This window comes from Carya illinoinensis, chromosome 1, assembly GCF_018687715.1.
Source record: "Carya illinoinensis cultivar Pawnee chromosome 1, C.illinoinensisPawnee_v1, whole genome shotgun sequence".
Classification (NCBI taxonomy): Eukaryota; Viridiplantae; Streptophyta; class Magnoliopsida; order Fagales; family Juglandaceae; genus Carya; species Carya illinoinensis.
The window spans coordinates 46895116-46919554 of record NC_056752.1 but is presented as its reverse complement, the minus strand read 5'-3'; the positions used below and the strand labels follow the sequence as shown (position 1 = coordinate 46919554).

The 24439-nt window shown below is 35.5% G+C and overlaps 2 protein-coding genes across 4 annotated transcripts; one reads left to right on the top strand and one right to left on the bottom strand.

The window, feature by feature from the left end:
• Positions 1 to 370: 370 nt before the first annotated feature.
• Positions 371 to 14307, top strand: LOC122278200 (DNA-directed RNA polymerase III subunit rpc9-like). 3 transcript variants are annotated; one of them, XR_006229313.1, is made up of 7 exons: positions 371 to 437; positions 586 to 659; positions 9289 to 9391; positions 11035 to 11152; positions 11267 to 11419; positions 13188 to 13426; positions 14121 to 14307. XR_006229313.1 is itself a non-coding variant. In XM_043088342.1 (7 exons), the coding sequence occupies exons 4-7, from the start codon at positions 9384 to 9386 to the stop codon at positions 13371 to 13373; spliced, it is 465 nt and encodes a 154-aa protein (XP_042944276.1). In that variant the 5' UTR covers positions 371 to 437; positions 586 to 659; positions 8962 to 9034; positions 9289 to 9383; the 3' UTR covers positions 13374 to 13651. The 3 variants fall into 3 exon arrangements, 2 of the variants coding, with proteins under 2 accessions (XP_042944276.1, XP_042944263.1); XM_043088342.1 differs by lacking the exon at positions 14121 to 14307 and adding an exon at positions 8962 to 9034 and having other exon boundaries at positions 13188 to 13651; XM_043088329.1 differs by lacking the exon at positions 14121 to 14307 and having other exon boundaries at positions 13188 to 13651.
• Positions 14308 to 18501: 4194 nt separating this feature from the next.
• On the bottom strand, positions 18502 to 19410 carry LOC122278193 (EPIDERMAL PATTERNING FACTOR-like protein 4). The gene is made up of 2 exons (XM_043088318.1): positions 19123 to 19410; positions 18502 to 19048 (listed from the first exon to the last, which is right to left on the bottom strand). The coding sequence occupies exons 1-2, from the start codon at positions 19232 to 19234 to the stop codon at positions 18795 to 18797; spliced, it is 366 nt and encodes a 121-aa protein (XP_042944252.1). The 5' UTR covers positions 19235 to 19410; the 3' UTR covers positions 18502 to 18794.
• Between the last annotated feature and the right edge of the window lie 5029 nt (positions 19411 to 24439).

The following is a 24439-nucleotide window of genomic DNA, read 5'->3' as shown; positions in this document are numbered from 1 at the left end:
TTTTATTTTTTAAAAAAATATTTAAGAATAAAAAAATTAGAAATAAAAAGAGTAAAAAAGGCTGCATTGGGTGAGAATTCGGGAGCTTTTTTGGTTATTCGTGCTGCGTCGCTCTCTACAGCTCCGACCGTCGAAACCGTGAAGATCCGCTGCATCGCCGTGCGCCACAAGGCTCCGCCACACCAAGCCTCTGTTTTCCCTAGTGCGATTCTCTTTCTCTCCTCTGCACCTTCGCTCACCGTGGAACGTCCAGACCGACGCCTCTCGCTCTCGGTTTCCGACACCGGCAAGTTACTCCACCTCCATTTCCTTCACACACACTCTCTCTCTCTCTCACTTTAGCTCTCTCCCAGCGTCTCACTGTCTCTGTGTTAGGCTGACGGCGGCAACCGATAAAGGTCACCGGAGCCAGGGTGCCGCGCCACGCCACAACCAAGGTACTTTTCTCTTCTCTCTCTCTCCCGCTTTTCTGCCTTGGTCGCTCGTGTCTGTCTCGGCTTCCCCCTTTTTGTCCGATTTTGTTCTCCCAACGTGTATTTCCTCACTATCTCGAATTCGGTGTTAATGATGTCTTCAATGTCACAGAGCATCTCGAACGTCAATAGACAATGCTGCCACACCATTGAATCCGACCGATCGCTACTCCGAGATTTAATAAGGTACTCTTGAGTTTTAGCCTCGTAACCATAGTGAGATTCGACTGTTTTGTTTGGCGCTACTGGTAAATTTGGAGTGTCTATATTGGATGTTGGAATTGGGGTTTGAGTAATTTCATGGCTTAGTTGATGTTGGGATTGGTAGTTGAATAATTTCATGATTGGTTGGCGTTTGGAGGTTCCCTTTATTTATGATTTTCGTGGTCGGAGGAGGGAATGATTGTAAAATGTGAGTTGGTGTTCTGATGTGTCGGGAGTGGTTGCAAATCATGATATGCGTTGGGGTGAAATGTAAGGGAAATCAAGGAGGTTGGGTTAATCTATTGGTGGATTAGTGCATTGTAACATACGGGTCTTAAATTAGGGCTTAGGATTATTATTATTATTATTGTTATTGTTATTGCTGCTGCTGCTGCAAATTAGTAGTTTTAGTATTTATAGGGTTTTAATAAAATTGTGTTTTCCTTCTGGTGGCGATTTTAATTGGGAGTTAAAATTGGATTATTATTATTTGTAATATTGTTATTATTGTTATTATTTTTATAATTGTTACTTTTATTTTTAGTAATATATATCTGCTTTGAGATGGTAATTGATTTTGAATGGAAATCCTCCAGCCTCCACGCTTTAGACTTTCAGTGTTTATTTCCTAGTGGGGGGCAGTTTCCTAATTTGTAGTCAGAATCAAATTTCAAAACTCTAGCTAAATCCTTTCAGATTGTTCACACTGTCTTCCCCCTCACAGCCAAACCGATTCTCACACAAGCCCCACGTAAAAAACAGAAACCCCATATCAATTTCTCTCCATACGAGACCACCACCTCGCTGAAATCCACCACAGGGTACGCCGACGGTAAGCTCCTTCTTTTCCCCTACTGCTGCTGCTGCTGCTGCTGCTCTCTCTCTCTCTCTCTCTCTCTGCAGTGGCTTATTGACCTGTGTTTGCTGCCGTCTCCGACTACCTTAGAGGACGACGGTTCACCCCTCAGGCAACCCAGAAACTGCTGGCTGGTCGATTTTTGTCGAACCCGCACCTTCTCGGTAAGCCCACGCCGGAATCCTCCACCTCTCCTCACCATTTGACACACACACACACACACTCTCTCTCTCTCTCTCTCTCTCTCTCTCTCTCTCTCTCTCCAGCTTGTGCCGCCGGTCACTCTCTATCAATCAGATCTACCGCCGCTGTACCTTTCTTCTCTCTTGGTGAGTCCGTCACTTGGCCTTTCTCTCAAATAATCACTTTGTATTTCTCAAGTTAAATTTTTTTAAGTTTGCTTTTGATTTCTGCCTAGTAAGTATTTCAAAATGACCCATCAACTCATGCACGTGGCAATTTGCAGCCCACTATCAATTGTCAACTTTTGATGGTAATCCTTTTAAGCAAAATATCTTGTAGCCTCTGTACATGTTCAGACTTCAGACCTTGGTGATTACAGATTTACTTTGCTGCCCTTTTTCCTCAAATGTCCTTTTCAATTGAAAATATTTCCCAACCTACCCGAGAAGCCCATGCTTGTCTATGAGTATGTCCCAAATGCCCTTTTAACTAGGCTGAATGTTGTTGGTCGTGATTTCTGTTGGGCTGGGCTGTTGTATTCTTACATAAACTGTTTTAGTGATATTAAGGGATTTAATCATGGGCTGCTAGGTATTAAATTATGATCAAGTTATAGTATTATTAAATCTATTTTCTGAAACCCATATTCCCATGGTTATTTTTATATAATAGATACTATATATATTCCCTACTAAATTATGTTTAGGACTAGATATGATATTATTGTTTTAATAACTATATGAAATCCCAAGGGGGTTGGCCCAAGTGGTGAAAGCCTTGTTGTTGGGGTATTACTCTCCTCAAGGTCCAAGATTTAACACCTTATGGGTGCAAACAATCCTTTGGGGCTACACTTCTTGGTGAAAAGCCAGCGATTTAACTAGTTCCGTATAGAGAAACTTCCGAGGGTGCAGTGCACGGGACCAGGGTTTACTCTGCAGGGGTGGATCCGAAGGGCCATGCTTTGGAAAGGTTCCTCGACATAATAAAAAATAACTATATGATATTAGTATTTGTTGAATTCAATAAATATTTTATTAAATTAAAGTTCATGATATGTGTACAAGTGGGTAGAATGCTATGACACGTTTTCTAGATAGTTAGTAACATCTAGTACCTCGTATAGGTAACGAGTTACAAAGCAAGAACCAAGAAGCAACTCTAAGAGGTAAGTAGTATGATCATACCTTTATGTATGCTGTAAATATTCAGTTTTGCATGAAAAGTGTGACGTTTACCGATTTATCAAAAAAAAAAAAAGTGATGTTTATCTACGCTACGAGCCAATTCAAGGTTAGCACCTTTTCATGAACCTCTATGAATTTTGGTGATATGCTTGTAAATGAGCCTCTGTATGCTATGTTGATATTAGGGGTGAAAATCGACCTCCTCGGCGCGGTTTTTGGGCAAAATCGACGCTGACCGATGAGAGGAGAAACGGAGGAGCAACTGACCATAACCGATCGATGGGGAGGAGAGAAACCGGCCGCATCGACTTCTACGGTTCTTTGACGGTTCACGGTCGGTTCTCGGTTTCTCCTACCGACGATGTTCCTCTAATAGAGTAGAGAGAGAGAGAGTTGCAGAGGAGTGAGAGAGGGCGAGGGAAATAGAGAACAAATTCGAGGAAGAAGAAGGGTGAAGAAGACGATATAAATTCAAAACGACACCATTTGGTTTCAAATCCAACGATGTTGTTCCACTTATTTTTTTTATACGTAATGAATAAAACGACACCGTTTGATTTGATACCAAACTACATCGTTGCAGTTGTGTTTTAAATACAACTCCAGTAATAAAATGATGATGTTCTACTTAAACTTAAGTGGAACGGCATCGTTTCACATAGGTATAATATTAAAAGAAGAAGAAGAAGAAGGGTATATGTCATCGGCCGGTTCAGCGGTTTGAGCCGGTCGCGGTTTAACAGACATCCGTCGGTTTTGTTAAAATGTTGCCGTCAGCTGACCGGTTCCCTGCCGGTTCCAGCCTCCGGCTGCCGGTTTGTGTCGGTCACGGCCGGTGTTGTGGTTTTTTGTACACCCCTACTTGATATGGGTTGTTGTTAGATGAGATGTTATGAAAATCACATGTATGCCATGTAATGTTTAGATCATGTTATGCTATGCCTATGTTATGTTATGTTGTGTAAGACTCATGTTGATATGCCATGTTCAATGTTATGCCATGTTCAATGTTATGCCATGCCATGAAATTTCATGAAGTCAAACATGTTCACATGCATTATGAAAGTTGATGAGAAAACACATGAATGAAAAGTTTGCTTAAGATTGGCCTTAAGTTATGGGTGGATGTGCAAGCCACGGACTCAAGCGTGGTCCACCATATGATAAGTGACAACACATACCCAATTGTGTTTCATTATATGTTATGATAAGCGATACGGTGACAAGGACCCAAGCGTGGTTTACCCTACGCTATGATATGTTATGTACAGTCAATGACAATTGGACCAATGCAGACATGTTATGATGGCCTGTAACATCCAGACCCCAAAAGTGTGATTCATTATTATTATTATTAACTCACCCGAGACCCTTTAGAAATAAACCCAAGAAATCTCTCTGACACAATGAAAGAAACCCACTCCACAGCAAGTCCCTTGTTGCAGACAGCACCTGTGTGTTTTTGCTTAGCCCACCGTCGACCTCAGAGGATGTCAGAGCACCACCTGGGCTGCCCAGGACCCGCCGACTAGGCACTACCACCTTGCACCGTTCCCTGTTAAGCCCATGCCAGAATCCTCCTCCCCTCGCCGTTTGACAATCTCTCTCTCTCTCTCTCTCTCTCTCTCTCTCTCTCTCTCTCTCTCTCTCTCTCTCTCTCTCTCTCCAGCTTGTGTCACCGTGACTAGTTCTCAGATCCATCGCCACACATAGTCTTCTTCTATCTCGGTGAGTCCGGCGCACAACCTTCCTCTCAAATGAACTTTTTGTATTTCGCTGGTTAAATTCTCTAACTTGCTTTTGCTTTCTGCCTAGTGATTTAAATAATTTCAAAAAGACCCATCAACCCATGCACGTGGCAAGTTGCAACCCACTATCATTTGTCAACTTTTGATGGTAATTCTTTTAAGCAAAATATCTTGTAGCCTCTGTACATGTTAAGACTTCAAACCTTGGTAATTGCAAATTTACTTTGCTGCCCTTTTCCCTTTAGTGATTCTGCGCACCATTCAACGTGATTGGTCAGAAAGTCCGACTTTAATGAAAATTGTGTCAATTTGAATTTTGAATATAAAGGAGTAGTATTGGTATGCAGATCGGTACACGAATTCGCTTGTACGTAGGAAAACTCGTCCCTTAATGCCCCTGAAACCCCTTGTTTTGTAGACTTTCGTAGATCATCCTGAAGGAACTTCTGGAGAAGTTACTTCTTTACCCTCAAGTAACTATGCTGACTTATGTTTTAAATCTGATCAAGTACGTGGGCTAAATTCCTTGTGGGTTGGGCTTGAGGTTAATTAGACATGTATCATTGAGGTGGACTTGTGTTTTAAATTGGGTTTTATTTTATTATATTTCAGCAACTGTTTTAGTGATTTGATTGGGCTGGTTATATTTTCAGAAAAACATTACTTTTACATGGGCTTTATCTACTTAAATAAATATATTAGTCATAGACTTATTTTTATAGAAAGTATGTAGGGGAATTTAAAGCGTAATTTTAAAGTATATTTTTAAGTATCCTTTTTAAACCATTTTTGAGCCTATTATTTAGTTAATATTCCAATTGACTTTTTACCTAGATTTTATAAAATTATTAAGTTATATTTTAAGTAGAAGTTAAGGAATATGTTATGAGTTTTGATTAATATTATTATGTAGTAATCTTAGTGTGATTAAATTATCTCTATGTATGATTTTAAGTATTTAGAATGCTACAACACGTCTTTCTAGAAAAGTTAGTGACGATTAGTGCCTCGTATAGGTCACGAGTTACGACGTAAGATTGTGGAAGTAGCACTAAGAGGTAATTAGTATGATCATATAATTGCATGTGTACTATAAATGTTCTAATGGTATATGAAAATATGATGTTTGTTTATGCTATGCTACGAGCTAAGTTAAGGTTAGATTCCTTTCGCGAACTTTGATGAATTATTACATTATGCTTGTATGAAAGAATTTGTTGTTTGATGGAGTGAATGTTGCTAAAATCAGATGGAAGCCATGAAATGTTCATGTAGTTATTTAAGTCAAGTATGCCATGTAATAAAATAGCCAAATTATGTATGCCATGTTCATGTAGTGCTTAGATCATGTATGCCATGTTCATGTAGTGATTAAATCATATATGCTATGTAATGTCATGAAGTATTTAGATCAAGTATGTCATGTAAAGTTCATATAGAACTCAGATAATGTATGCCATGGAATGTTTATGTTCAGATCACATTATGTCATGTCATGTTATGTTATGCTATGTACAAGTATATGCCATATACTAGAAAAGTTCATGAAGTCCAACAAACTTCTCATGCATTAAGAAAGATAAGATGTTGAGGGTGACACAGACCTAAGGATGTTCACCAAAAGTTATGATAAGCGGTGCCATGGACCTAAGCGTGATTCACCATATGTTAAGTGAAATATGGACGTAAGCGTGTTTCACTCCATAATATGTTAAAGGGTGACACGGACCTAATCGTGTTCACCACAAAATATGATAAGCGGTGCCACAGACCTAAGTGTGGTTCACCATATGTAGGTGAAACACGGACTCAAGCGTGTTTCACTCTATATTATAACAAGTTATGTGGTGCCATGGACTCAAGCATGGGTCACCATTTGATAAGTGAAAGACAAGATAGAAAGACAAGCGTGTTTCACCATTTGCCATGGACTCATGTATGATTGTTAGAAAATGTAAGAAGTAAGTCATTTATGCATTCACGTTACAGGTTTGCCATGATTGTGTATGATTCTGCTCTTGTTAATGATAAATGGGTATGCTATGTAAATATGTGACGATATATGTATGAATTAAATTAAGTTATGTTTACAGTAAGATTGTGAATTTGTGATGATATATGTATGTTATGGAGAGTCTTTCAAAAAATTAAGCCTATGCTAAGCTAAGTTATATTTTAAGGAATGATGTGTTATTTACTGAGTATTCGATTCATTTTTATTTGTTTCTTTATTTCCTCCTGCGTTTAATTGCCACAGATGATGATTGTGAGGACGTAGAGCTGGAGAGCCAAGAGTAGATCTAGTGCAAGGACATAGTCTTCTTTTATGTTATTTGAATAAAAGTTCACACTTAGGTTTAGTTTATGTTTTAACTTTACGTTTTCAGTTTCATGTTTCAAAAACAGTTATGTTCAGTTTAGTTGATGTTTTCAATAAATGAGGTATTTCTAGATGTGAATCTCTTTACTAGGTACTATGCTATTAATGTTAGTAATATCTCTATCCTACGGGGAGGGGTTGTTAGATGGCCACTATGTAAGTGAAAGACAAGATGAATAAGATACGTATGAATTATAGGAAATGCATAGAGTCAGTCATTCACGCATCCACGTTACATTTATTGCCATGATTATGGATGATTATGCTTATGTTACTAATGAATGATATATATGTTATGTGAATGTGTGACGATATATGTAAGCTTTCATAATTAAGCCTAATGTTAAATTAAGTTACGTTTACAATATGATGTGCTATTACTTAGTCTTTGACTCATTTGTTGTTTCTTTGTTTTTATGTTTTAATGTCCTAGATGATGATTTCGTGGATACAGAGCATGAGTGCTAGGAGTAGAATAAATTTCTAGAGACTTAGGCCCGGATTGGTTACACAAAATTAAAAATCTCATCTCAACTCATCATTACAACTTTTTCAAATTCATACAAAATATAATAAACAATTTAACTTTTTCAAATCCCAATACAAAATTAATATTAAAAAGTTATATTATAACAATATTTTATTCATTACTATTTAAAACATCTCATCTCATTGGTGTAACCAAACGGGGCCTTTGTATATGGTTTAGACACTTAAGCAGTGTTGGTTTCACATAGAACTAGTTGATGCCTTTTCATTATGTTTCAACTTTACGTTATCAATGACTGTTATGTTAACTTAGTTTGATGGTTCAATAAATGAGGAATTTTCATGACTTCGAAATCTTTACCGGGTATTATGCTATGAATTTATTATTTCATAATATTCCTGACCTACGGGAAGGGGTGGTACATGAATAGATGCTGTACTTGGGCTATTATAAACCCAAGTCACCACGATGGACTATTTTATTTATGGGTTATATATTGGGCTCATATTGAGCTATAGTTGGGGATATAGAATGTTGTTAGTTAGGTTGGTTTTGTTCTGGTATGAGTAATTAGTATGTTAGCGATATTTTTGGACTAGGTTGCAATTTTGCTACGGTTTGGTTCCAATCTTAGATTATACTCTGCAAGAGTCAGGTAAGCAGTTTCCTATGCTAGACTTTGCCTAAAACTAATTGAGATTGATTTGGTGAAAACTTGCCTATTTTGTTACAAAAACCTTGGTTATTTTCTGCACCAGTCTCTGTTTTGAACTTTGCAAGTATGATATTTTATCATGACTGGTGTATACATGAGCCAACTTTTGTACTCTATTTCTCTACTGCATGAAATATGAATATGAAGTCTGAAATGTTTATTTGATTATATGATGTTTATTTGCTCAATACCCTATTATGATATGATATTGCATATGAAAACCCTGAGGCATATGATTCTGTTATGCTCTGATTTATGGCCACATCACGAGACATAATGGTGGCCTCTGGCCCAATCACAGGACATAATAATGGCCTCCAGGCCCCCACAAGATAGTGATATCTGTTCTAACTGGAATCATTTTGGTGACAAAGTGGTTTATGTTCTACTTAGCTATCCGCAGAATGCACAACCTTACCACGAAAGTAAATCACCTTGGTAATGAAAAATGATATGTTCTACTTGGCTAACCGCATACATGCACAACCTTGCCACAGGGGTAAACATGGTATCTGCTTCTGTTTATGATAATGTTTCAGTTACGCTTGTGCCTACGGTCTTTTTTATATTATTATTGAAATGAAACGTTTGTGAAAATACCACTATCATATTTTGAGACTTGTTTGTTTTTGCCTTCTATAACTAGCTCAAGTTTACATACTAGTATAGGCTCCTTGCTTATTGAGTTGTTGATAATTCACCCAATCATTTTCATTATTTTTTAGATGACTGAGATTTCAGCTAGGGAGCAAGAATAGGAGGCACAAGAGAGGAGTGTAGAGGAATGAGTACCAAAGGGTACAAGTGATTAGATTATTTATTCAGAAAATTGTTGTTTTTCTTTAAATAATTTTTTGGAATATTGATAACTTTTATTCAGACTTTGGGGATATTTTTTATTATATATGTTGGAGAAATTCTACATATAAAAAAAAATATATGTTGGAGAAATTCTTGGATGTCTTTGTGGAGGAACGTATATTTTGATTAAAGGAGTTTTATGTGTTATAGAGCTACTTCTTATGCTAATTGGAGTTGTATATGTATTTTAGGGTTGTGATTTTTAGGTGACAGGAACGAACTCCCTAACCCTCCAGGTACGGGGTGTTACATACTCTGACAAAGTTTTAGTCTCTGAGTTCCTGGGATGAAGAGGTATGTGCTTACCATTTTTTTTTTATAAGTAAAAATTTTATTCATTGAATGCAATAGGCGAAGCCCCATGTACATAGAAAGTGTACAAAAGAAACACCTAAATACATTCTAGAATTAGAACATCAAGGACAGCAACTCATGTACTGCCCAGATTTCAATAGCTGAAAATCAACTAAACAAAGAACATATAAAGAATTCCCATATTTCATCTACATTGCGTTCCCTATTATTAAAACATCTCTCATTCATTTTCAACCAAATGCACCACATAATACACAACGAACATGCAGCTGCCACTTTGAGAGCAAGAAAAAAGTCTAAGCCAACATGCAAATGCTTCTACTACTGAATTAGGCATAACCTAGGACAGTCTGGATCTACTAAGCACACCATCCCATAACCCTTTAGCCACATCACAATGAATAAGAAGATGGTCCACAGATTCTGCAGCTTTCTTACACAAAAAGCACCATTCCACAACAATCATGCCACGCTTTCTCAAATTGTCAATTGTCTGAATGTTCCCCAATGTGCTTACCATTTTATTTGGTCATCCTAGTTTTTCTTTCTGGTAATTGGGCTTCTATTTGTAAATTAGTTCTAGTTAGGGGTGTAAAAAAAATAAAATCGGTTGAATTGGACCGAGCCGGTAGATTCAGTTTGGTTTGTAAGCGGTCCGGTGTGGTACCAGTTCTTAAGAATTGAAACTAGTCCTAAACTGGTGCGGTACCGGTTTTCATATTTTGAGAACTGGTTTAAACTAATCAGGATTAGTATATATATTTATAATTTTATATTATATATCATTTTTTATATTATATTATATATATTATATGTTAAATTGATAATTAATATAGCATGAACTTCTAATCTTATTATTCAAGTCTATTAATCTTATAACATAAAATTAATATAACATGTGCTATAATATAAAATTAATCTTATAATTTTTAATATAACATTTGATATAGCATATAAATTTGAGTTTTAGACATAAACATTAATATTAAGTTATTAATATAAACTTAGTTATGATAATAACATTTGATATAGCATATAAATTTTAGTTTTAAACATAAACATTAATATTAAGTTATTAATATAAACTTAGTTATGATATATATATATCAAAGATAAATACATTTTTGGCATAATAAATTATAATATATATATTTTTTCTTTTTGTAAATACACTTTTACATATTTGATCATATAAAAAATCTAGAACTCATATAGACTATAGTTAAATTCTATACTATATTAGTATGCGATAATTACTATAAAATAATGTACTTATACTATAATATAAATAGACTAATAGTTTAGTATATGTAAATATTATATTATCACTAATATAGATAATCTGTAAAACCGGACCGAAACCAAAACAACCGCAAGTTCCGGTTTCAGTAGTGAATCGATCTAGTATCGGTTCTTAAATTTTCAAAATCGGTGTATACCAGTTAGGTTCTAAAAAATGTACAAAAAGGGACCAAACCGGACTGGTTACACCCCTAGTTTCAGCCGTCTTGGTCTGTAGATTATAAACCTTTAATGCCTTCTCTTTGTTTATTTGTTTGTTTTTGCAATTTTTCTTTTATTTTGGCTTTTTATGTGTATAAGGTCTATGAAATGTTTTGCAGTTTGGAGGCCAATGCCGGCGCTCTCACCAATTTTGAAGTACTCGACTTTCTAAGGTCTAAAGGGGCTGCAAATGATTCTACTCGGGTTCTTGCTAAAGTAGCACCTTCCGAGTACAAGGTTTGATTATACTCTTCTCAATGGCCATCCAAACTTCTGCATTTTTTCTCCTTATTGGAATTAGTGGTGTGAAATTTTTGTGGGGATGATTGTTCTTCTTGGTCCTATATACAGGTATATGACTATTTGGTTCAGAGTGCTGCTTGCAAGCAAACCAGAGAGAATATCAATGAGTTCTTGGAAAGGTGTAAAAAGTATGACCTTGCAAAGGCCGAGTTGCTAAATATTATCAACATTAGGCCGTCTTCTGCAGTTGAAATCTATACGGTAAATGGTAGAAAGTTTTCTGTCAGCATAGTTTCTTTGGTCTTTTCTGTTATTTATATTGTTAGAAGCCCGAATATCTCGTTATGTCTGGAGCATATGCTTTATGTTTTGAGCAGTAAGGGATTTTGTTACGAGGATAAGGGCTTTGCAGAGTCTTGACTTAAAAGGCTTGCTAATGAATTTACTGCAAATAGGTACATGTTAATTAACTGTAAGCAGAAGGATATTGGGCATATGATGAGAACTATAATTAGGAGGAGAGAATTTAGAGAGATACTTCTTGCTCCTAGGTGTTTTCTGGTAGATTCATAGGCTGTTTTTTTAATTGGCACAGGGTGTTTGGGATAAAGTACTGACCAATCCCTAGGTTGCATGACCCTTGGCAAAACATTTTATGCAAGTACACCTCGTATAATTCAAGGGAAATTCTCCCTGTCCGATGGCCCTAAGAGTGTGAAATTCCCCCATTCCTAGGCTTCCAAGTTTATGTCATAAGAGGAGCCTTATATATAAGCTTGGTGAAGTTTCCTAGGCTTGTATACAATTGGATATAGGACTAAAGAAATCAAGCAACTTGATAACCCAGCCACAATATAATGACGAGCAATGTAACAAAAAAAAAAAAACAAAAAAAAAAAAATCGAAAAAAACTGGCTCTTTTTTCTTTAAAAACTGTGAGATGGCAATTGGTCTGCTCTGTAGTTCATAAATCCATGACATTGAACAGTAACGAACACCCAAAATGGTTTGCTAATTTCTAGAGGTCAAACCTTATGACATTCAGACCCCAAGACCCACCTCCGATCCAATAGTTTATCTCTATCATGTTCTTCACAGTTTAAGTTAAACCTTACCTTTACTCCAAGTTTAGACTCTTGTGTTTGATATCTTCTAATCTTGTTAAGAAATTAAATCAGTTTTATTTATCTTTCTTGGCCAAGGAGGTTGACTGTTAGTGTAAACTGATTCCGTGATAGGTTTCTTTTTCAAAATTTTCCAGCAGAATTTTGATGGTTTGCCCCACAATCGGTGTTTGTGGGGGGCACGAAGTCTCATATTGCTCAGAAGCCAGCATATATAATATATTTTCTAACCGATAGTTTTAAATTTTCTATCCTTTTTAATGTTGAACATTTTTTTCTTCAATTATCCTCTGAAAGTTTAATAAAAAAACCGCTTGCATCCATCTATGGCTAACCTCACGTCAGATTGACGTGCTCACTCTCACCATGAGAACATGTGGCTAAGCAGAACATCTCAGATGACGAACTCGAAGCATGTATATGTACTCCAAAAAACACTCCACCTCCTTTTCAGGCTGCTCAATATGACGGGAAGGAATTGTCTTTTGGATAATGTTCATTCGGGTACTGTCCCCAGACTCCCCACGACTGGTTTAAGCTTTTTGACTGTCAGTCAGGCCTTGTTGGACTGACACATGATTGTGTACTGGGGATCACTTAAAGACAGATTTACCGTGAGTAGTGGTTGTGCAACCTGAGGCTGTAGGGAATTGGATTTTGATTAGAATGTCAGGAGATTACTTATTGGGGAAAAAAACGATTGTCAGAAGATTGTACTCACAAAGACATTAAAAGATATTAATCAACTTATCCTCGGCGAATGAATTGTGCTTTATTGTTTGAATGTATAATGACCAGAGATTATTGGTCACGTGGTTCTTTGATGTTTGAAAATACAAGTAAATTTTCCAAATGTAATGCATACTTTTTAAAAACTATTCATTTATTTCTTTTATGTTTGACAGATTGTTGAGGAATGTGAGAAACGTTTTGGAGATGCAGTTGAGGAGCTAGTAGAGTTGGTTGAAAAGGTGTTGCCACCACCCCCGATTGAACTGAAACCTGAAGAGGGGATTGATGAAGGTAAAGAAGAAACTGGGAATATTGATGGTGGCAAAGACGAACCTGCAACTGGGGAACAAATGGGATAGAAGTTGAGGCCTTATAAAACCGTGCAAAGCTCGAAACTATTCAAAATCATCAGGTAGTGTGAAATGTGAATTGCTTAATATTAGATTATGCACGTGGTCAGTATGCTAGGTGAGAAAGGCAAATACTAAATTAGTTTTATAGCTTAATATTAGATCATGAACATGCTCAGCAACTCGTGAGATTCCGTAATTGGGTTCGGTTTATAGCTGTATTTTGCATTAGAAACTATAGCCGGGTCTACTTTTACATGGAAAATGCGCTTGCCTTGTTCAGTAAATCTTGGCTGATTTTGCATTTGTTCAAGGATGCTGCTACCTAAACTGATAAATTAGCCAACCAATAAAACGGACCGATCACTGCATTTGTGATATATATTTTTTTAAAAAAAATACATGTTTAATAATAATCACTTTCTTAATTATTAAAGAAGAAAAAAAGAAACATCAGTCTACTTCATCGGTCTATTCTGTTGGTATGAATGGCATTTTCCTTTGTTCAAGTCATTGAATAGGTCTTGGCTGAAATATTTATGGGAAAATGTTAATTTATATTTTCTACCATTTTTTATCTTTGTTGCTGTTCACGACACTGAAAAATGGCATATTACCTTCTATGGTGTCGGTGTGTAGGCATTTATTCTAAAAGGCTAACTTTTTGGATGATCTAAGCCCAAAAGTGATCTGCATTGAATTAAGTATATAATAGCCATACGTGGTTTTAACTACAGTAGCTCAACATATATGCAGATGAACGGTAGCTTGCATCCACAGTGGTGATGATCCACTTTTTAAGGTTATTTTCTCTCTCCCCGTACAATAATTTTTTTTTTTTTTCATCCTGATTTTTCTCATTCCTCTCACAAAATTGATCCAGACTTCTACAATTTCTTCATTTATTTCTCCATCTTGCTTTAATTCAAGTAGGCGTAAGATATGTGCAGACTTTATTCGGAAATATACGAAAAAAAATACTAATTTAATTAGAATAAACGATATAAATGTTTTGCTATTTATTATAAAATTACCGAGTAAGTCCGCGTAATAAATTGTTATATTTAAAACAAGATATATTTTATTTGATTAAAAAATATAAATAGATCTTTAAAATACGACGAAAAAAATTCTAAAAAGGTAAAAGTGAAGTTGAAAATAAATAATACTGATAATTATATAGAATTTAGATAGATATAGTGGAATTAGATTTCGAGTGGAATAGATAAATATTATTTATTTTCAATCTAATTGCTAATGCTCTCACACTGATAATATGAGCATTGGTATTGGATTAGTCAAATGTCTTTTTATTTTTAAATTTAACAAATATCATCTACATTTACTTCACATTGAATTAGTCAAATAGTTTTCATCCAAAATATGAGCTAAGTAAATTAATTTTCTTTGCAAATATGAAAAATATTGTAGCAAGTCTAAATGTATTTTTTATTATATTTTTGGAATCTTTAACTGCGTTTGGTTACTAAATTCATATCAATTCATTTCATTTAATTATCACAAATTTTTTAACTTTCAATATAAAATATAATAAATAATTTAATTTTTTTAAATTTTAAAATAATAATATTAAAAATTAATATTTTAATAATATTTTATTCTTTTATCCTAACTTATCTCAACTCACTATCTAAATCGGCAAGTTAGGTCTCGTTTGATTATCCAATATAGATGAGATGAAATGAGATGTTTTGTTGAAAGTTAAATAAAATATTATTATAATATAATTTTTTAATATTAATTTTATTTTAAAATTTAAAAAAATTAAACTGATTATTATATTTAGTATAAAAATTATAATAATTATATAAAATAAGTTAAAATAAAATAATTCAAGTTTTTGCCATATACTGCAGCGAATCGGTGTGGTTTTGCAGGGCCATCTGTTCTTACCATCCGTGTTGAAATAATTTACTGCATCTTTTTCTTTTTCTCGCAGTTTATACTTTGTAGCAGCCTATATCACTTTTTAAGATTTTGCCGTCCTTGATTGATCTTTTATGTCCCATCTTTACGTACGTACTTAGCTCCTCCGATAACGCGTTGAGCTGTGTACGTAACATGTTCAGATTCTTAAACAGGTATCATACATTTCAAAATTATAATTTTAAAATTATTAAAATTATTAAAATATTTTTTTTCATTTAATAAAGGGTCTGTACAGGTATAGAGATTATAAATAAAATTTCTCAATTTCTACAAACTACAACACCTAATTTCCTGTCAAATATTGTGTATTAATACAACAAATAATGCTCCTTAATTTGTGTGGAAGTGTGAAACCCAGCCATGCACCCATAACCACTACCACATGCTTTATCTCTGCTTTCTAAAGCACCAATCACCATCTTTTAAAAGACCAGCCTACTCTATATATCCATCGAAAGGATTGTTCTTGTAGATTTTTGTTTTTTTCCTGACAACGATTGTTACTGTAGTATTAAATTGGATATATATCAGTGAAAAGATTATTAAATGTGTGGTTGAGCTATATGATTGATGATATTATGAATGGGAATGAACCCCAATTAAGCATACATAACAATCGCAAAATCAATTTGGAAATTACCTAAATCGTCAGATTTTAGAATATTGTTTAGCCAAAGGTTCAAAATATAAACTTCACTCAAAAACAAAATTACCTAAAGCGTGCATGTTGAAGCAGATCTAGAGGAGCAGGGGCTACGACGCTCGAAATACCATGCTGATCTGTACACCAACTCAAGTATACGAATGGTCGAGTTACAATTTTACAAGTAGAGTGAGAGGCCCACCCTTTTAGTTTGTTCTGTTCGTCGTTCCTTTTCAGCTGGCTGCTGATCACTGATCATTTATCTTAAGCCACTGTTTTCTTACTGAATTCTAATCGCACAGAAAAGTTGGTGGAATAATTAGGATCAGAGCGTATGAATGACTGACAAGAGAGCACTCCCAACAGTTTGATAAGATGAAAGAGAGAGAGGTCTTAAATAGATCTAAAATCTGTACCACCTAGATCACAGGCAGAACCAACAACACTGTCAAATCAAATATCGCTTCCTAACAAATCATCTTACACCTATCTTTTCTTTTCTGAAAATCAAAGTGAGGTGGTCATGTGTGGGGGAATGGGCGAGCTGACTATACTTGTGTGTTTTTAATTATAAAAAATTTTATGTATAATTATTTTTATATATTATTTTATGTATGTAAGTGATGTGATTAATTATATATTAAAAAATTAATTCAATAGTAAAATATATAAAAATATATATAAAAATAAATATACGTAACATTAATCTTTAATTATATATGTTTTTGGGGCCACCGATTCACCCTTCTCTGCCTTAATTGTTAAGTTGTCTCACCTAATTCAGAATTTTACACTTTTTTAGAAAAATAAAAATAATTATTGGTTAAGGCAGAAATGGTTAGAGATTAATAATAAAATGTCAGGCTGCCTCGTGAAGGGACAGCTGAGCAACATGCCACACCGTATCTGTCATTTTTTTTTGTGGGGTCTTCGGGAAGTGGATTTTTAGAACTCTCTTTCTCTCTAACTTGTTGAGGGTATTTGGTGGCCGTTTAGAGGGAGGGTCTGCCCATAGGACTATTCTTCATACAGTGTTCTTTTTTCCCCTAACACATATAGGCACTGCCACGGATACAGATTTGGCGTAAAAGACAGCAACAGTAGGAGCTCATCTACTACAGTTAAGTTTCATGGAATTGGTGTGGAGAGCAACTATACGATCGTCAAGAGAAAACGTAACGCCAGTGCTAACTAAAAATTGCATTGTTGGGCTACCATAAATTGGTCCAACAATGCAGTACTGTTTATCAACGAACGTATGAGCTGTTAATGTTCTTTTTCAAATTGAGAGAAAAATAGAGCTACTCCTTTTAGATCAAAGAGTTTGCTGGTTCTCGCCAAAAAATAAAAAAAGAGGAGTTTGCTGAGGCTGTGGCTTGCACTGACTACAAGGCATTTTCTTCTAAACTTCGCCATTTCGACGATTTTTTTTTTCGTGTTGGGTTGATCGCAAGGACACCAGTTTTTTGAAAAAAGAAAAGAAAAGAAAAGAAAAAGTCTTCAGAGTTCAGTACGTTTATTGTGCTGCAAGGAATTTGAAGTTTTTAACTGGCATCAATCTATGCATTAAGGTCAAAAGCAAAACTGAGTTTGGCTACCAAGGGTCGATAATGCAATGAACGCATTGAACGGGTTTGACTATTTACATTCTTCCAGTCTTCTTTTAGGTGCAGTTAGTGGCTCAGACATAAGGAAGATTAAAAAGGGGGTAAAGATGGAAATAAGCCAGGATGAGACTTTTGAGGTAGAATGGAGAGAGAGAGAGAGAGAATAAAAAGAAAAAAAATTTGATGTCCGCAGAGATATGAATGCTGTCGTATCTCTAAACAGCGAAAGAGATCGTATAGAAAGAAAAGAAAGAAAAAAAAAGGTGGGGGTAAAGGTACGGTAGGAAAGCCAGTTATCAGGACGCAGAAGAACAACGAAACAAACAAATGCCATGTCCTTGTTTTCCCTACCTTGATGCTCTTTCTCAATAGTTGCCTACGATGCTCATACAATAGAATGGAAACCCATGTTGGATTCACATGGATAAGAGTGATTCCTTTTTATTATAAGAAATATCATCTCCTCTGAATCCACCCCATTTACATACCCTGAAATTGCCCATATCCGTGCCACAGATGGACTATTATCCATTTACTACTCAATGTGCAGAATGCAGAGGGAGAGTGCAATAATGTACCCCATACTAAGTAATCCTAAGGATAAAAATCTTAGGTGCTTAAAATATCACACAGTATAGGCTAGCTAGTGGTAGCTACTCATTAATTATCTAACACAAACTTCTTTAATATTTATGTAATATATGGATCTTCAAACCTGGACGTAAAACCAGCTCTTTTTAGACTCTTTCGATCTTCTCCTGAGGCAAACCTAGCGGCAACGGCACCTTGAACTAAAGCTTGACACGTACAAGAAGAGTAGAGTCTAGAGAGAATAAGTCGGTATGCAAAAACCCATTTTAAGAAGATTGTTATATTAATTACACCTTTAACTTCCATTTTGTCTCACAATTAACTCGCATCAAATGCAAGGCCCCCAGAAAAAAACCAAAAATATCATCATAATTAAACTAACAGAGAGAGAGAGAGATGGAAGGTTCCCTCTCGATAATATCACCTAAATTCTTGCATTCCCAACGATCCCACTTGTCCCTTACAGGAGAGCAAAACTCGGTAATAATAACGGCAACAATAAGATAAACCTAAAAAAGAACCACCAATGCTGGCAGCCCATGACCAAGACAGTTAAAAACTTAAAAATTAATACTAAAATTGATATCTACTCGTTTATCTGCACTGTGTTTTTCACTCTGGTTTTGCTGCTGCTTTCTTTTAAGGCATAAAGAGCTTATTCCTGCACTGGCATCGCCATGCTTCTGGGTAGTACTCTAGCGGAGTGCTCAGACCAGGATGAATGGGCACGTGAACGGGTTTACATGGCAAGCACATCCCGCACTTGGATCTGCATGTGGGCGGCGAAGACCCCAAACCCAGAGCTCTCCGACTAGGTCCAAACCGCTCAAATACTGCCCCCGATCCTTCTTTATGTCTCTCTCCGGTTCCCGGCAGACCCGGTCCTTCACTACCTGTCAAAAAGGGGGAAGAATTAGTCACTGTGTTGAGAATGTAGATAAGGGTTTGGTGGGGTTTGTGTGCTTACCGAGAAAGGAGAGAGAGATGGCTGTGGCAGAAGCAAGAAAGATAAATGTTAAGGCTGCGAGAATTTGCAGAACACGACAGCGGTAGTGGTGGCGGTGGCGCAGTACGCCCATCGCCGAGCTGGAGCCGGTCAAGTTAGCGACAGGCACTGATGAAGAACAATAAATATGGCTCAGGTGTGAGAAAGAGAGGTTGCATTTTGAAAGAGAGTGATGCTATTATTGTAGATTTTGCGTGTGAGCGTGTGACTCTGTGAGTGAGCAAGTCCAAGTCAAAGACACATACCATACCAAAAAGATGAGAGAGAGAGAGAGAGAGAGAGAGAGAGAGAGTTTTGTTTTATTGTGTGGCCAAAGGGTGGGGTGGGGTGGAGCTGGACCTCCTATTCCGTGTGATTGTGATGCATGGCCTTGCCAATGAAATACAGGTCGAGCAAGGTACATACTATACTCTCTGTATAGTTACGAAATTGCCATTTGGATGGTGGTGCCTACAAATATACATTGTGCACATTCTTCCAAAAATGTAGTTGATATAATTTGGCTCAATTATTTGGATCAACCTGCGAATCCACAAGCGATTGGAGTGACTCAATATTTAACCTATAATCTCATGAGTGATATTGATCTATCACATGATTTTTTGCTAGGAATTCAATTCTACTTTGAAAATATATATAGCATGTTAATAAATATCTTCTTTTCTTTTTATATGGACCAAAGGGTTAATTGTATTACGTCGTCGCGGGGTTTACCCATGCAAGTACGTACGTATACGTACGTGCGATAAACGGGGGAGTACTGGCCGATCATAGGGTTGTCTTTACTTTTTAGGCGTGTTGGGCTTCCATCAGGGTGATTGACCTTTTTTAATTATTTGTGTCCGCTTAAAATTGTCCTAAAATCTAATGATCTTATATGAAATCGACATGACAACATCATTAGATCAATTCTCTCATGGTCAAGCCATGTTTAGGAGGTTAATTGATTATCTTGACATAATGATTATATATGCTCCTAAATATTAATATAAAATCTTTTACACATGTCGATTTTCATGAGGCTCTCTTTTCACTTTACATAATTCATACCAAGAAACATAAGTATATATTAGCCGGTCCATGGGTTCCAAAGGGGTTTGGTACTGAGCTGACTATTTCACTTTTTTTTGTCACGAGAGTTTTTAAAAAGGGCAGTCTCAGAATTTCAAATTCTACGTACCCAAGTGGGATCACTTGACTAGCTCGGAATTCATGAACGAGTCAAATAATTATTAACGTTAGTCAGCTAGCTCGAAAGTGCTTTTATTAGCCTCTTCCTTCACACCCAGTGTTTCTCATACATGATCATTTAAAAATGCGAGAGAAACAAAAGAGTTTGAAAGTGCAGAATGAAAATATACGGAAATTAAGTAAGCTGAAAGCTGTAGGGGATGGAGGGGTAAACATGGTTTGTACAGCTAGCTAGCTAGGTGGGGGGGTTGCTCTTTGAGACGAATCATGACACAACAAGACACTCGTGCGGATTCGTACGTGTGGGCGAAATATAGGGTGCTGTCATGTACTAGACGGACATCTGAGTCAAGGCTTCAAACCCAACCCGCCATTATTGGCTTTCTTTCTTCCCACCCTAACATGTTGCATGTGTACGATGACCTTTTTAATTTTTGAAGGCAAGCGGATGGAGTGGTGGCTGGGCCCATGCATGCATGGACGATGGAACCCCCACTGTTTTGTTCCTGTTGTTGTTTTACTTATTTATTTTTGTGTTTGAAGAAAAAGTGAGAAAGAATATACTGTGTTCTTTCGTGGTAATTAATTAAACCAGGAACAAGCTTGGGTGGGTTCCATTAATAAATGAGGCTGCATGTTCTTTCCTCTGCAATTGCTGGCCTACCCTACTGTCTCGGCTATTGCTGGATTTTGGGTTCGATAACATTTATCACGCACATTGAGTTGCGACGACGGACGACTCATCATATATATGTTTCATTGGATTTCATAGTCTGATTGAAGATGAAAATCTTTCAATATTTCTCAATCAACGTGGGATTTAAATGTGGTTTGCTTGCTTGACAGAGGATTAAAATAAAATAAAAATTGTATATAAAAAGAAAATATTATAAAATCACCACATGTTCTAAAATTTTAAATCGGTAAAAAAATATAAATTTAATTATTTATATTTATCTTTACACTTTACTTCACATCATGTGACCAGATTGCTTCTTAATAAGTGAGCCGAATGTATAAAGTATTTAATTAAATGAAATATATTGATTTTAAATTCAATATATTTATTTTAATATTAAGTAAAAACATCACTTGTTCGAAAAACTTATGTTGAATTATTTATATTTATCTTAAAAATCCATTTAAAAAAAAATTGCTTACCATCGTGTATTGAAAACTATGGGTGTACAGTAAATCATTAAACCAACCTTTATCGATGGAAACCAACTGCCGGACGTTGGAACCGGTCGATACCGATGAAGAACCGATCAGTAGTTGAGTGAAATATATAGGAACCGACGTTGGTCGGTTTGATTTCAATTCTTCTATTCAAAAAATTGTTGAACCAATTGACCGGTTTATATATATATTTTTTCTTTTATATATATAAAAACAACATCGTTTCACTTAAATGAGTGAAATTGTATCCTTTTAAGGCTTAAAAGTTAAAAAAATATATATAATAAAACGGAGGGCGCAATTTCAAAATAAATTAATAACTCCCCACCCCTCTTCTTCCCTCTCATGTCATCTTCTTTTTTCATTTGCTCTCTATAATTTTATTTTTTTCTCTTGACAAACAATGGCATGATGCGTATGTCTTCTTCTTCAGTTTCTCCTCCTTCAAAAAATACTAATGATAAATCAAAAACCACGTACACCTACACATGTCGAGATTGATATAATCAATTTTTCTTTCCAAACCCACAATTTCGATTGTTAGTGTTGGCTCATGGCAGGCATTGGTAGTGTCTCGATTTGGTGCCGAGCCGATGCCAAACCCATTGATATACCGTCCTAATATCCATTCAATTTTAAAATATATCTAAAATTTAATCGATTAATTTCAAAATCAATATATTCGTTTCTAATAAAACCGAACCGATTACTACCAAACAAGAATGCGTAAATACAACAAGAGTGCCCCCGGGGGAGGGATGGAGCTTCTGTCAAGAAGCGGACCCACCCACCCCAGTTTAAAATAAAATAGCTATAGTAGGGAGATGTACGGAAAAACCATGGCAGGAAGCAACCATTTCACCTGTTTCTTAGACATCGGGTTTGGAAAGTTTGAAAGCGACACTTCAGCTTGGTCCTCTATATATTTATGCTGCTCCTCCATTATTACAGAGATATGTTGCTAAACGCCATCGATTCCCATACATATTCAACGTTTGATGTTTCCTAAAATTTCCAGTTTGGGTTGGTTATTCATCATTCCAACGTTAAAATTTATGAATCATAGGATATTGTAAGGGGTTTAATGTTGTCGCTCTCATATAAATAAAAATAGCTCGATACTTTCTAAAGAAATGCTTCGATATTTAACAAATATAAACTCGTTTAATGTAATAGGTTAAATTATAAATTTAATTATATATAAAAAATAATTTATAAATATAACACTTTTATAATAATTAAGACCAATTGCCCACCGTTTCAAAAAACGTTGGGAGAATCCAGGTAGGGCTTGAGGAGGTGTTTACTGGGCCATAAAAAGAAGTGCAATGTCGGGAGAGAGGAAAGAGAGAAGTCAGGCCTACACATGGTCGGGCCTAGATTTACGACATTAATCTTTAGAGCCTTGACGACTTTTAACTTGTCCGAATACAATTCAGCTGTACTGTAAGTAATAACCCTAGAGTCAGTCCAATACTCGTTAGTCCAATACTCGTTTAAAAATATATATATATATTAAATGTATTTTAGAAAATTATAAATTCTGAATGTTGCCCAGATGACTAACACAAGAGGGAGGGTAAATTGAGTTGTATTAAAAAAAATAACAATTATAAATCAAATATATAATATAAAATATAAACAAAATATGAAATAACAATAAATATAAAGAGTAAGGGTAAGAGAGAAGCAAACTCAGTATGTTAACGAGGTTCGGCCCCACTGCCTACGTCCTCCCCTCAAGCTACCCCTTGAGGATTCCCAAATTCACTATTCAACCTCCTTTAGGTGGAGATAGAAACCTATTACACATTTGAACAACACCGCTACAAAGGATCCGTGTAGAACACCCTCTACACTTGCAATCACCTTACACGTGATGATTCAACTATTCCCCGTGTAGAATACTTTCTACACGCACAAGGGTTATACACACCCTTTTTCTGATACAAAAGCTGATAGTGGGTAGGTTATCAGAAAACACTCCTCAATGAGTGAAATAAGAACAATACAGCGCAAACTATATCTCTCAAAATGAACAATGATTAATGCTCAATGCTTAGAGAAGAGAGAATGAAAGCTTTGAATGAATGTTGTATGCTCTTGGTGTTGTGAATGTGAAGCTCTCAAATGATCTATTTATAGGCATATGAGACTTCATATTCAAATTTAAAAAGATTCACATGTCAAAGACAACATCATTCACTTTTTCAAAAAATTCAAATAAAAGGTTCTTCTTTTTCAATTGTCAAAGACAACATCATTCACTTTTTCAAAGAATTCAAATAAAAGGTTATTCTTTTTCAATTGTCAAAGACAACATCATTCACTTTTTCAAAAAAATCAAACCTAATCTTTTACTTTTGGCATATGACAAAATGAGCACACTTTCATTTTCAAAAAATTCAAACCTAATCTTTTACTTTTTGTATAAGTCTAAAAAAATATCAATCACTTTTGAAAATATTCAAATAAAACATGCACATGTGAAAGATGACAATCAATCATCTTTAATATTTTCAAAGTTCAACCCTTTAATCAACGCATGCACATGCAAAAGATGTCAATCAATCATCTTTCAAAATTTTCAAATTTAATTTTCAAAAATATTCATGCACATGTGGAAAATGTATTTTAATGCTTTATGATAAAATATTAATATTGAGCATTAATCCTAATTTCGAATTTTGAAGAGATTTACAACATTATTCTATAATTTTAATGTGAACTTGTTCCCTTCTTGCTCATGCTTGTTTCCTTGATGTGCTTGACTCTATTGTGTAGACAACTTGAGCTTGAGACTTCTTTATTCTTTGAATTCATTTGTTATCATCAAAATCCATGTGTAGATTTATAATCACATGAAATTTGAAACCTTGAGTTCAACACTGAAATTTAAAATTTGAAT